This window comes from Hyperolius riggenbachi, chromosome 4, assembly GCF_040937935.1.
Source record: "Hyperolius riggenbachi isolate aHypRig1 chromosome 4, aHypRig1.pri, whole genome shotgun sequence".
Lineage (NCBI taxonomy): Eukaryota > Metazoa > Chordata > Amphibia > Anura > Hyperoliidae > Hyperolius > Hyperolius riggenbachi.
In genome coordinates this window covers 288,430,259-288,444,833 of record NC_090649.1, presented here as the reverse complement: position 1 = coordinate 288,444,833, position 14,575 = coordinate 288,430,259, and the positions used below count along the sequence as shown (strand labels likewise).

Below are 14,575 nucleotides of genomic sequence, written 5' to 3'. Positions count from 1 at the left end.
CACTTTTCACCCAGCAGGCAATTACCGAGACAGCTTTCTGCTGCTCGAGCCAAGCTGAGTCTGGTTGCTACTGCTCTGTTCTGAATGACCTCTGTTCATTCGCTCACAGTGAGCTGATCTCCTTCAGCTACAATGCGGATGTACGTCATTGCAGCCTTCCAAATAGTGTCGATTGGACTCCATTCAGCTCCAGCAGCAGGAAGCTGCCTTGGTAATTGCCTGCAGGGAAGGAAACAGGAATGTTAAAAAAAAAAAAAAACACTAACAATTAAAGTAAAATACACAATGATCCTGCTGTATGTGTGAAGTGACTACTCTAAAGGCACTTAAAAATGAAGTGTTTCGCAATAGTGGTCCTTTAACACTTGCCATGGACATCTATAGGTGTTTCTGAGTTCTTACTTCTATATGCCACAGACGTCTAAAGGAGTTTAAGTAGAAATCTACTTCTGCCTGCAGCAGATGACATTTTTGTCTCCCCATATTACTTTGCCACTGACATCTAAAGGTTTGATGAGGCCATTTATATTTTTATAATTTGGATAATTCTGTACACTGTGCACTGAGAGAAAGGAAGAGTAAAAAATACCATATACAAATATATACATTTCAAGTTAAAACAACTCTGTTATTTATTGATCACAAATATAAAATACTATTTCATAAAAAGCCATGAAAATTCAGAGCCATGATTGTACACCCTGGGCAAATAAGCGAGGGGAGGCTATAACTAGCTTTCACACAAGCAGTCCACTATAGGGTCATATGCTCACAGCAAATACAACAAGTAGTTTTTCCTTCAATGATTATAAGGAAGGGAGTATTGATCCTGAGTAGAGCAACAAAGGAACAGTTCCTGTAATTAGGTAGTGCAATATAAGCAGATTGTTGATGTACAAATAAGTTCCACAGTTCACTTGGAAATTTCAAAAGTGAGACATCCACCAGATATACTGTTTACGTGATTTGCAGTTAGATAGTACAATATAAGCAGATTGTTAATATTCAAATAGGACTCCACAGTCCACTTGAAAGCTTCAAAGGTTAGACATCCATCAAACATAGTGTTTACGTGGCTTGCAGCTAGTGGAAAACATCAGATTGTTAAAATGATAGAATATACAAAACGTCACCCGCCAGGTATAAACCCTTATGCAGTGTCCCAGCTCCTGTTAAGTCTGGGTAGATCAACAAGTGTCAAGTCCGCCAGGAAATAAACCCTTATGCAGCCAACCATAAAGTTGAACTCACATGATGGAAATCAATCATAAGTAACAGCACAAATTGTAGAAGTCAACAGTAAATGAAACTATTTCTCTCTGCTTGTACATGATATTGCATAAAGTTCATATGGCAATACTCATCCATCCAGTTGTATGGTCCATAGATAGCAGAATTCCCCCAGGAGTGGAATCAGGCTGTGTAGGGCAATGATCAATGTACAACTTCCACAACTAGAACAGCTCTACAACTGAGCGTAGGATCTCAGAGATAATACTCCAAACGATGACACCAATTAGCATGCTCCAATACTCATGGGATAGGTGAAACTGAAAAACAAGATAAAACATGAGCGCTCTATGGTACATTAATGTTTTATTGCTGTTAAAAAGAGTAAAAATTGCACTTACAGGATGTAGTAAATGCTATAAAAGCATATCGCCTCACCGCTGTGAGGATTCCCTTTCTCCCTCTCCTCTCTCCAGTTCCCAATGCTGTGGCCAGTAGCAGGAATGTCGAGGTGGATCTCAGACCTTTGGGGTGGGGTCCTCTCTCACAGTGCTTGCAGCATCATGACGTGTTTCGGCGCACTTACGCCTTCATCAGATGATGCTGCAAGCTGTTGCACTGTTTAAAGAGAACCTAAAGTCACCCAAAAAACATGAGATGAACTCACCTGGGGCTTCCCTCAGCCCCCTGCAGACGATCAGTGCCCTCGCAGCCCCGCTCCGATGGCCCAGGACCCGCCGGCGAACACTTCCGGTTTGGCCGTCACCGGCCGACAGGCATGGGAACGCGAGCGATTGTTAGCGTTCCCAGCCTGTATAGCGCCCCCTATGCTGCTATTGCGGCCAGGAGACCGACGTCATCTGGTCTATACTGCGCAGGTGCAGAAGGTCTGCGCCTTCGCAGTTCTGTCCTAATGATGTCGGCCAGACCACGTGACACGCGCGTTGGAACGCGCAAGAAGCCAACCCAAAGGCCAACCTGGCGAGGACGGCTTCTGCAGCGCAGAAGACCGGGAGCCACCGGAGCTGCAGCGAGGGCACAAGATGGCTGCCAGGGGCTGGAGTAAGCCCCAGGTAAGTGGATTTTTTTTTACTGCCTGGATGTATCCTTTAAGGAGGTGAGACCTGTCCTGGATAGGGCCCTACGCCATATTTACACTATAGCTGAGAGCGCTTTTTTTCGTATCTTTGTACACACAGTGCTTATCTCCCTCCTGCGTCTTCCCCCTCCCCTTGCTTGAAGATTTGTGAGATACAGGCTGTGGCTTAAATTATTTGTCTGTTATCTGTCCACACAAGAGCAGCTTGCTAGCAAGTAAGGATTAAAGCATGCCAGCAAACTAGCCAAATACATCTGTAGGTAACTTTTCTTCAATGATAGCACCATCAAATGGGCAATCTGCTCTGCTCAAAAACCTTAATTTTATCAAACGAGTCAGGCAAAAAATATCTAAAGCTTGCCATACAAACATCGTGATTGATCACCCAAATGGGTCCCACTAGCGCGCCATCATGCCCCCTTTGTGCCCCCCCCAAAAAAAAGTAAAAAAAAATGAAGCTGGAACCACCACTGAATGTAGATTCTTTGGAAGAGTTTAGCTTTTTAATGAGTATATGTATTAAAAGTTAAATGTTATCTATTTTCTCCAGTAGTCCACAAAATAATATAAAGGGGGGGGGGGGGGGGGGACCTCTGTTTGTGCATCTCTATTCAGCATTCATTAAAAGCAGTGGATCAACACAACAGCCAATTAAGTAGCATTATTCTAAATGCAAGTCGGCTAAGTCACATTGTACATTCCTCACATTTTAAGACTCTCCTGAAGCTGCTTTGAAAATATTGTTTAGTGCACTGTATGCAGATATGGCTGATAGATGTTTAAAGTAGACACTCTTCTTCCCGTTAATCCTGTCTAATGCTGCATAGCAGAAAAGCTTTTTGATTGAAGCCTCAAAAGGAGCAATGTGTGGTATTTCTTTAATAGTTAATGAATACATATAAATACATTTACAGGAAATGGAAAACGAAAGTGCTAAGGAGTCCTGAATTCTCACGATATCTAGTACAAAAATATTGTTATGAAATTGGCTGTGCAGGTTATAGACTGCAGTGCAGAGTTTCTTTATATGCTCTGGTTTATGTGAGCCCGGAGACCTCTTGGTTAGATATAACGTTCAAGGTCACTAATAAAGGGCTTCTTTGCGACATGTTCATAATTCTGCACAGCCAATGCAGTTGTTAGTACACTCGAGTCTTAAGATAAATGGCACAGAGGCAGAAGTCAAGACTGAAATATGAGCAATTTTGTTTCTGGATCATTTCCTCTATGACTGCGTGCTGTAATAAAACAACTGTCATAGTAATGTTGTGTTCTTTAAGTGTGGAGCTGCACTGCTGCATTATTTCAGTGTCATTTGAAGTTTCTGCATTGTTTCCAACATTGCTATTGCCTTTAACTTTTTACAGAAGTTTGCAATCTCTGTGGGGTTTTTTTAGTGAAGGAAGCTACATATTACTTTATTAGTGAAATAGTTGTTTTTTTTCTATTGTATTTAAATTGTGTGATGCTTCTGAGAAAGTATGCAGTTAGCTTATCTGAAGGTGTCAACTTAACATATAGTGACAGCTTCTGTGATGGACAACCCCTGGGACTCACCTTACACATAGATTTTCCAGTGGTCAGAACAGTAAACTTAAACTGGATACACACGGTACAATTTTTCGTCAGATCAACGGATCTACTAGATAATTTCCGATCTGATTCTGATCGATTTTGTGATCGGTTTTGAGTACTTATCAATTCAAAATCTATCGAAAACAATTTGGACATCTACACACGATGTGATTTGTTTATCAGATCATCGGTCGATCTGATGGAAAATTGTACAGTGTATAAGGCTTAACCATTTATGCCTCCAGGACGTAGTACCTACGCCCAGGAGGCCACGTGCGCGTCCGCGCGCTCCCGCGGCCGATCGCGCGCGTGCACGCGCACTCCCAGCCACGGATTCGGTAGCCCAGGAATCAATGTATCGGGCTATGGTGCCCGATCACTGATTCCTCTCCCCCGCTGAAAAAGCGACAGCTTCTCTCGAAAGCTACGCTTTTTCTGAAGCTCTGTCCCTCCAAGCGTACATTGTACGCTTAGAGTGACATCATGTAAACAAACTCAAGATTGCCATCTTGTGGCCAAAAAGTAAAACTACAAGTAAAAGTAAAAAAACATTACAATACACAAATATTTCCCCAAATAAAACACTATTTATATCCCACCCTCCCAAATAAAAAAAACCCAAAACATTACTATAAAAAAAACACATAAATATTTACCTAAGGGTCTAAACTTTTTAAATGTCTTTGTAAAGATGAAATATTTCTCTCTCTTTTTTTTTTATAAGCTTGTAAATAGTGATTGATGCAAAACGGAAAAAAATGCTCTTTTATTTCCAAATAAAATATTGTCGCGATACATTGTGATAGGGACATAATTTAAACGGTGAAATAACCGTGACATATGGGCAAATACAATACGTGGGTTTTAATTATGGAGGCATGTTTTATTTTAAAACGATAATGGCCGAAAACTGACAAATAATGAATTTTTTCATTTTTTTTCTTATTCTTACTGTTAAAATGCATTTACAGTAAGGTAGCTCTTAGCAAAATGTACCCCCCAAAGAAAGCCTAATTGGTGGTGGAAAAAACAAGATATAGATCAGTTCATTGTGATAAGTAGTGATAAAGTTATAGGCTAATGAATGGGAGGTGAACATTGCTCGGATGCATAAAGTGAAAACGACTGAAGGCTGAACTGGTTAAAGGACACCCAAAGTGAAAATAAACTAAGGAAATAAACAATTGTATCTATCCTCCTTCTCTTGAAAATGACTTTTTAAGATATTCCACGGTTTTATTTTATGTTTGAATCTACTTTTTAAGTTTTAACTGTTTTATTGGTTTTGCTCAATGACACATATATTGAAGTATGCCAGAGATAAAATTTAAGAACTATTGACCCCTTTTTATCTCTTTCCTGCTTTCAGAAGCCATTTTCTGCTAGGGAAGTGTTTTATAGTTGGAATTTCTTATCAGTGAGGGTCACACTGTAGTCACTTCCTGTCTGAGTCAGGACTGAGTCAGCCAATTACATACCTGATATTTAACTCTTTCAGACAGAGAAAGAAAAAAATTGGAACACAGCATAGTTATGTGTGTGCTAGGCACTGTACATACCCATGTCTATCTCATCATGTCACATGTCACTTCGGGTATCCTTAAGTGTCAACCACCTAAATGAGACATCACAGTCAGCATCAACCAATTAACACAGAAAAATATGTCACTGTATGTTTATCAGCTAAACACAATGATCATACCAACAATATTTGGAGTTTTTACTCCCTTAAAGTAATGTCTGTGGCAACCACTTGCTTTTTGAGAAAGAGTTTGCACAACTTCAGAAACACTTTCAGATTTAATACTTTTCCTGCTCAGAGCACTAGAGCATTGACTAAATACCTTTTAATTATTTATCAACCTCCCTGGCGGTAAGCCCGTGCCGAGCACGGGCTATGCCCCCGGAAGGCACCGCTCAGGCCCCGCGGGGCCGATTTGCATAATTTTTTTTTGCTACACGCAGCTAGCACTTTGCTAGCTGCGTGTGCAATGCAATCGCCGCCACTACCCGCCGATCCGCCGCTATTCGTCGCGTCGCGGCCGCCCCCCCCCCCCCCAGACCTCGTGCGCTGCCTGGCCAATCAGTGCCAGGCAGCACTGTGGGGATGATCGGAGTCCCCTTTGACGTCACGACGTCGATGACGTCATCCCGCCCGTCGCCATGGCGACGGGGGAAGCCCTCCAAGAGATCCCCTCAGCCCCTCCGGCGATCGGAGGGGCTGGGGGGATGCCACTGAGCAGCGGCTATCATGTAAAGCCTCGCTACATGAAAAAGAACAAAAAAAATTTAAAAAACGGATTTGCTGCCCCCTGGCGGATTTTTAGCAAACCGCCAGGAGGGTTAAAAGATAATGTGCATATTTGCATTAAAGAATAGAAAAAATGGCTTATCAAGTAAACAGATTGTGCACAGAATCAAAAATAACTAGGTTTAAAAATGGAATCAGAACACTTTTGGTCCCAGAATTCAAACAGTTCAGATAACTTGATGTTTAGTCTAATTCTATAGTGTAGAGTCACTTAACTGTTTGGATGAAACTATAACAGTAACCGTTAGCAACAATTACATGTGGAGAGCTTATGTTCATAATATATGCACCGTTTTTTTCTTCTCCTGAGAAAAGGGCGGTGTCCAGTTTTACAGCAATTCACCAGCAAATGTAGGTTGAGCCAGGAATGTGTTATATTAATTTGTTTAGCATAATGTAAGGACTGTGATCATGTATGTGTTGGAGAGCCTTACACATCTGCTTCATAGAGCTCAAGAGAAGACTACAGAATACACTGATGACATTTTTACATGTTGCAGGGACATTAGCCAAACAGCATCACCAGTTATTCAATTTTACATGGTTGGGATTCAAAGGTTATTTATTACTCATCTTCTTTCATACTATGTATCTGGTTGTAAGTCTTATGTTTATCCAAACTAGAAAATCTTTTTACAATGTAGAGTCTGATTAGGCAGTAATGATGATGGGTAGTTCCCTTCTCTGCAAAGAAGGCTCATGCACCATTAAGAAAGGTTAAAACACAGATATATCTCTTGTCCAGGTTTTCATCAGTGTGCTCCTAGAGGACTTTCAGTTCAGAACCTAAAGTTCTGTACACCTGCTTGATCAGGCCTGGGCTAAGTACGGCCCATGGGCTGGGTTTGGCCTGCGGTGCTTTGAAGATGGTCTCCCTTCTCCCTCCCACAGTTTTTGAAAAAGTACATGCAGCGTATGTGCAAGAAGTAACTCTCACAATCGCTTGTTCCAGTGGCAATCTCCATTGTAACGGTGGCATCATGTAACCTTCTGTCATTACGTACCACTGTGTCAAATGCTGCTGCCGTCGCCATGGAGATCGCCGCTGGAACGAGCGATTGAGTGAGTTACACCCACTCATTCCTGGCCGCCGAAGTTCGGAGGGAGGAAAGGAGGGAGAAACAGATCAATGCAGTGTGCCGCATTCAAGAGGAATGTGGCCTGATTAAAAAATGGTTTACTGACCGATACTAACCGGAATGCCTCTGCCAGCATGTGTACAGCGCCCCCTTAACCCTTTCTGTCACTCAGCCAGGGATCCACCAAGCAAACGACGACCAAGAGCATTGTTCTCCCCACTTATCCATCCAGGGTAGACCTGCAGGCTAGTGATGCATCTGTACAGCCTCGGCCCTGCAAGGAACTCTTATTGCAGTATGAGAAGTGGAAGTCCACAGCTCCTGAATTCCAGTGTGTTGCAAGATTATGGGCTTAAGCCATGATAAAAAGGAAACATGAGAGAGGAGTAAACATTGCATAGCAGGAACTCAAAATGATGATGTCCAAGGTAATGCCTAGTAAGGCATTTGTTTCTAATGTAAGGGAGCCTTTTATGAACAAAAGAACTTCACAATGGCGGTAATAGTGTGAACCCTGGCTTAACCCGAGTCCATAAAAGAATTACTGGTACCAAAAGTGTGTATTGTGCTATCACAATAAAAAAAGCAGTTTGTTGACTACAAGAATATACACTTGTTTGTACTTACTGGATTCAAAGTGGTGTTTTGATTACCGCAGTGCTATTTGTTCTTGTTTCTATTTTCTTTTCTTTTTGTTCATTCATTGCCAAAATTATCATACTGTACCCTTCGTAGTTGCAAAAAACATGACACGCGTAGTTAGGACCCGACTTTGCTGATCCAGTGGTCCCAAACCTGAGGGCTGTCTAGATGGATACGGATGACTACCTTAACTCAAATGTGGATCACTGGATAAGTATAAGTTTGAAGCTCAAAGAACTCGTAGCACCTGTGGAGAAATGCCTGGAATTTGGAACAGTCTCTTACATTTCTCAAAGTTAAACACAGGGCTGAGAAAGCGAGAACAATGAGGTTGGAGTGACGAACTGGGCAGATCAGAGGTGGGTCAGCTGGAAGGGGAGCTTGACTAGTCTACATCTTGACCATGTGCTTCTGAATTTGCTGAATGATTTTATGCAATATGAGAACTGCTTCAGTAAGGTTTATATGCTGTCGGGCAATATACTGAAAAGCAGGCCTCCACCCAGTGGCGTAGCTTAGGAGCTGTGGGCCCCGATGCAAGTTTTACATGGGGCCCCCCCAAGCACTCTATTCATAACAAATGATGCGGCGCAACAAAACCTGCCAATGGCAACTACAGTGTCAGAGGTGCAAGAAGGGGATGGGGAACAGTTTGTTAATGATTACCACTATTCAAAGCTATCTATAGAAGTGATTGTTATGAGCACAGGACCAATAGAGAGCTAATACTGCAGTTCAGGGAGGGCCCTACGGGGCCCCTCTGGCCCAAGGGCCCCGATGCGGTCGCAACCTCTGCACCCCCTGTTGCTATGCCCCTGCCTCCACCAGAATCCTTTTTGACTAGATAATACTGTCAGAAGTGCACCCAAGCTCTTGCAAAGAACAAACTGGAAATTGTTTATTCCACATAAAAATGCTGTAGAAATCAGCTGCATGGAGCTGTGTTTGTTTATTTAGATACAGTTGAGTGTAACAAGTGTGTAATCAGTAGGTATGACTCACAGCACCAAGGCGCTGGTCAGAGCTGGCTGCCCAGGAAAGACCGATGCTATAACCATTTCTTTGCTCCCTGAAAATTCATCAAGTTATTTTACAGGGCTTTTTTGGGAATTTCTTCGGAGAGTAACTAACAATTTTTTTCTTATTGTTTTCATACTGTCCCTAATGTTTTAGAGCAGAGAGGAGCTCAGATGCACTTTAAGGAGTTAAAATGATTGGGTTAAACTTCCCATGCAAATGAGTGTTTAGCGAAACAGAATATAGACTGCACATTTTGCAGGTGTTAACCATTTTTTCTTTTCTCTGCTTTACAGATTGCTGAATGTGTTATGCTGTAATCTAGACACATTGTTACTCCTAGAGTCACAGTACAAAGTTAGTGAAACACTCCTAAATGCTCAGAAGGAAAATGTTCCAGAATCTTCAACAACTCTAGGGTAAGTAGTATCTAAGCTTGTTGCAGAACTAGCTTTGTATGGGCCAGTTTAGATGGGCAGTTTCCAGTGGCTCATTTTGTCACGTTCAAATGCTTTCCTGCCTTTTTTACATTGTTTGTCATTGGTCACTCATTTTTTTTAGAGCCCATAGTGGTGTACCTTGTAACAGCGATCATATCTGGTTCCAGAAGATGCATGTTTCGTCCGGAAGGACTTGATCAACCATAGCGCTTGATTAAACGACTGTAAATGTTGTAAGATCTCAATTATGATGTAGTGGATTCCTACCATTAAACTCTGGGGACAATTGCCAGCAGCCATTCATCTAAACCAACCCTAAATGTAGTAGCAATATAGATTGCTTTAAAATAGACAAATAGACATTTACAGCAGGAAGAGGTGTCTAGCTAAAACATGTATATGCAATGAAGCCTGAACTGAGATTTTGGTATAGAATATCCGGTTGTATACAGTATATCCGGTTGCTATTTCTTTAGGCTACCACTATAGGCAGCATTCATTATACTGCACTACTGTTTTTTTGTTGTAATTAACCACTTTACCCCCGCTCATACGAATTTCTCCGTCCCTTTTTCCATCCTTCTCACCCCCAGGGACGGAGAAATCTGCCGCTGCCCGTGCTCCCGCTCGCTCTAGCGCGCACTCCCACGGGTAAACATGCCGCCCGCCGCTTGCCCAGAGATCAATAAACGGGAAAATCCATTCCCATTTGTTGATCTAAGCCCCGCTATGGTCCGCTGCTTTGCCAATAAGCAGCGCGATCATTGTGAAAAAAAAAACTTGCCCAGCCTCCAAGTACTTTCTCCAAGCGTCCGGAAGGGCGCTTGGAGGTCGCATTAAACAAAAAGTCACTGTTGCTATCTTGTGGCCAAATAGTAATACTACACCCTAAAGCATTTTTCACATACAAATTCATTACTTATACACAAAAAATTAACTCATTACCTCCCACACTCCCCATTTTTTTTTTTGTAATTAAAAAAAATAAAAAAATTTACAATTAAAAAAAATACATAAATAGTTACCTTAGGGACTGAACTTTTTAAATTTTTATGTCAGGAGGGTACAATACTGTTACTTTATAAACTATGGGCTTGTAATTAGGGATGGACGCAAAACTGACAAAAATGCACCTTTATTTCCAAATAAAATATTGGCGCCAAACATTGTGATAGGGACATAATTTAAACGGTTTTATAACCGCGACAAATGGGCAAATACATTTCATGGGTTTTAATTACAGTAGCATGCATTATTTAAAAACTATAATGGCCAAAAACTGAAATATAATGATTTTTTCCCCACATTTTTTCCTATTTTCCCATTAAAACATATTTAGAATAAAATAATTCTTGTCATAATGTCCCACCTAAAGAAAGCCTAATTGGTGGCGGAAAAAACAAGATATAGTTCATTTAATTGTAATAAGTAATGATAAAGTTATAGACGAATGAATGGAAGGAACGCTGAAAGGTGGATTGCTCTGGTGCTCAAGGGGTAAAACCCCTCAGTGGTGAAGTGGTTAAACCTAAGTTATATTGTTTCTGGCTTTGTTCATTCAGTAGAGGTGTTACTGTGGAAACACCACTTTTAGTATTTTAGTTGGCAAATCACCTCTAGGATAAAGTAAATGGCTTCTTTAGTCAGTTCATTAAATTGTCACCAGCTCCGTTCACCTCACTTACCGCAAGATGTTTACAGCAAGCTTTGAGCTACCTTTAATATATCTACCCTATAATGAGTGCGGTTTTAAACCAATAATATAACAAGTGCCACCACTTCAACCTTTAATTACCAGAGAGTCAAAGAGAAACTATAATGAATGTAATTTAATGAATCAAAATTGCCTATTTTTTACAATATTACTTAAAGTGTACCAGAAGCAGATTTTACTTATTATATGGGACACAGAGGCATGTTCCCTTCATAATCACATATTCCCTTCATAATCACATGCCCTCTCTGCACTGCTCTCTGCCCCTCCCCCTGGTGTCAGCAGAACCCCCCCCTCCCCTCCACATACACACACACACACACACAATACCAACAATCAGCTTACCAGTATTATGAAACAGGAAGGGGCATCCCTTGCAGTAATAGCACTCACGCATAATGCCTACTTCAGAGTTGGGTACGCCTCCTTACTGCCTGTCTCTGCTCATTGCTGTGTCTCTGCTCTCTTATGGACATGCATTACCTGGGAGTACTTCCTGGGCTTCCGACATATTTATATCCTTTTAAGCAATACCAGTTACCCTGCTATCCTGCTGAACCTATGCATCTAATACTTTTAGCCACACATCCTGAACAAGCATATGCAGGTCAGGTATGACATCATTGTCAGATCTGACAAGATTAGCTGCATGCTTGTTTCTGGTGTGAGAGGGCTTATGTAAGAACAGGAGATTAGGGGAAGTGTAAAATATTGGTAAATACTAGCGTCCTTTTTCAATGTATGCATATAACCGTCTCTGTTCCAGAAGAACTGTCTACAGCCACCTCCAGTGAAGCTAAACCCTTGCATAACATGATACCATTTTTGCACATAAAGTACAAACTAACGTTACATTCACAAAATACTTTAGACAGTTCTTCATGCACATCCTGACATACTTGACTTGTGTATGTGTCATAGGGTTGCAACGGTATGAAATTCCACGGTATGATAACTGTCTAAAAAAAATACCACGGTATGACGGTATTACGGTATTATACAATTATTTTGACCTGGGCCCCCCTCCCTCTTACATTAAATAATGTGCATCCCCCCACCACAGTGTGGGGTGCCCCACTCCCTTGGCATATATATGATTAAGCCAAGGAGATTTGGGGCGCCGGGTAAAACTATAAAAAGGCTCACCCTGCTCTTGCAAAAGTCCTGGTGGCATTAGAGATAGTTGTAGCCAGTAATAGGTGGCCGCAGCATAGGTAGCCAGGGATACTTGTCGGCAGTCCTGCACGCGTGTACTGGCTTCACTCTTCTTCCTGTTCTTACGTTCCCTCTCCTTGTATCAGCTCCCAGGGGACGCTGTTTCAGGGAAATGAGATGCAAGAACACGAAGGAGGAAGAAGCCAGTACATGCGTGCAGGACCTGGCGGCAAGAGAGTATTTTTCTTTCCGCTTTTGTTTGTGCACGCGCTGCTGCATCGCATCCCTGCCGCTATGTCGCCCCGCCCCCCGAAAACCGGTAAAATGTGATTGTGCATGGTATGATTACCGTGCACAATCAAACCGCGGTATACCATTATACCAGTATACGGCGGCAACCCTAGTGTATCGGCTTCTGCCTGCATACATCACGGAGTCAGACTATCATTGTTTTTTTTTTCAGCATCTGAGTTATCAGGAGTTGCTGCCCATGGTATGCAGATTATAAGGTATTTTTTTCTCAGCAAACATAAATAATATTTCAGAGCCCTTCATTTACTAGTACAAAGCATCTGAAGGTTGGTCTCACCCTTTATTACCTTTATCTGTGCTAATTTTGGCAGTAGACTCAGTCAGTCAATGTAGCAAACCATTTTTTTTAGTGGTCAGAATAAAAAAAATAGTCTAGACTTAAAGAAAAGCTCTGGACAAGCCCTTCATGTTTCCAAGCAAGATCGTTTTGTTAGGGGGAAAAAAAAAGACAAGAGGGTATAACAGCTAAAGCAATGAACAAATTAACTACATATTTTACACAGTGGTGGGAGTTATGTACACCCATTACAGAGCAGGTAAAGGGAAGCTGTGTGTGGAGTGGTAGAAATGGTGGTTAGTGGGCAGTGTACTAGGTAGGAGAGTATGCTTGCCTGTAAGTTTTCAGATTGTGCCTAAAAATAGTAAGTATTGTTGAATGGCGGATGTGTTGAGGGAGAGTGTTCCAGAGGAGGAGAGAGGATCGAGAGAAGTCTTGTAAGCGGGAGTGGGAAGAGGTGATCAGGGAAGAAGACAGAAGCATGTCGTTAGCAGAGCTGAGATTGTGTGTAGGATGGTATCTGGAAATAAGTTGATTAAGATAGGAAGGAGCTATGTTGTGGAGAGCTCTGTAGACGAAAGTTATGGTGCCCATACACGATATAATAATAACGTTCGATTTTCCTGTTTATTCGATCTAAATGATCAAATCGAATGAAAGCTGAAAATATTTTTTTTTTTCCGATCAAGAAATTCGAACGATTATCCAGTTTTTTTGAGAAAAATCTGATCGGACATGCTGGAAAAATCTTTATATTCGATCTAACGGAATAATCGATCTAAATTGTCTAATCGAAAAAAAATGAAAAATTGTACCATGTATGGCCACCATAAGGATTTTAAATTGTATCCTTTGTGTAGCTGGCAGCCAGGTAAGGCAGGGGCAAACGCAGGATTTTTAAGGGGGGGATTCCTGAAAGGTCCGGAAGCACTTATGTCCCCGAGTGCTTCCAAAGACAGGTGGCTCCATACTGCCCATGCACAAAAGTGCGCTGGCGTATTACGGAGCTGCCTATCTTTGGAAGTACTCAAGGACACAAATGTTTCTGAGGGCTTCTGGTAGCAGCAAATTTGAACGGGGGACAGCGATGGAGCAACTCCCCGAGAGAGAAACGGCAGATAGACTTAGTTTGGACAATTCAGTGGAATATGCCACATAGTGTCACATAGCGCAAGCGATAGCCATATGATGCAGGGTTATATGCATCTGCGGAAGATGGCGGCGCTATATAAATACTAAATAATAATAATTTGCCTCACCAGGATTGCACTTTTATTTAGCTTTCCTGTATGACAAGAAGACACAGCCAGCCAGCACTAGGGAAAGAGGGAAACAAAGGTGAATGAGGGAGGGCTGGTGCACACCAAGAGGGCTTCTGAGCGTTTTTCAAATCGACAGTGATTTGAAAAGCGCTTGGCTAATGTTACCCTATGAGGGTGTTCTCACAGCAGCGTTGTGATTTTTTCAAAATCGCAGGTATATTGCATGTAGCATTTTTTTGAGCAATTCATTCAGAAATCGCTCTGAAAATCGCTTCACAAAATTGCACTCACTAATTGCTAGCAATTGCTATTGTGATTTTGGCGTGCATTAGCCCAGTAAGAGGAGGAGTGGAGAGAGACTGAGAATAGCCTGAGATGGAGCAGAGAGCTTATCCGTATTGCAGAAAGCAGCCCTCCTGGAGTCTCGGGACTGTCAAAAACTTTTCACCTTGTTTAACCTTC

General features: G+C 41.8%; 1 protein-coding gene across 8 annotated transcripts in view; it reads left to right on the top strand.

Moving 5' to 3' along the window:
- TBC1D32 (TBC1 domain family member 32) overlaps positions 1–14,575 on the top strand; it is a 478,427-nt gene that overhangs the window by 303,708 nt on the left and 160,144 nt on the right. For all 8 annotated transcript variants that reach the window (XM_068231378.1, XM_068231377.1, XM_068231379.1 and 5 more), the window contains one exon: positions 9,250–9,372. In XM_068231378.1, coding sequence (XP_068087479.1) covers positions 9,250–9,372 — 123 coding nt within the window. The remainder of the gene's footprint in view (positions 1–9,249; positions 9,373–14,575) is intronic.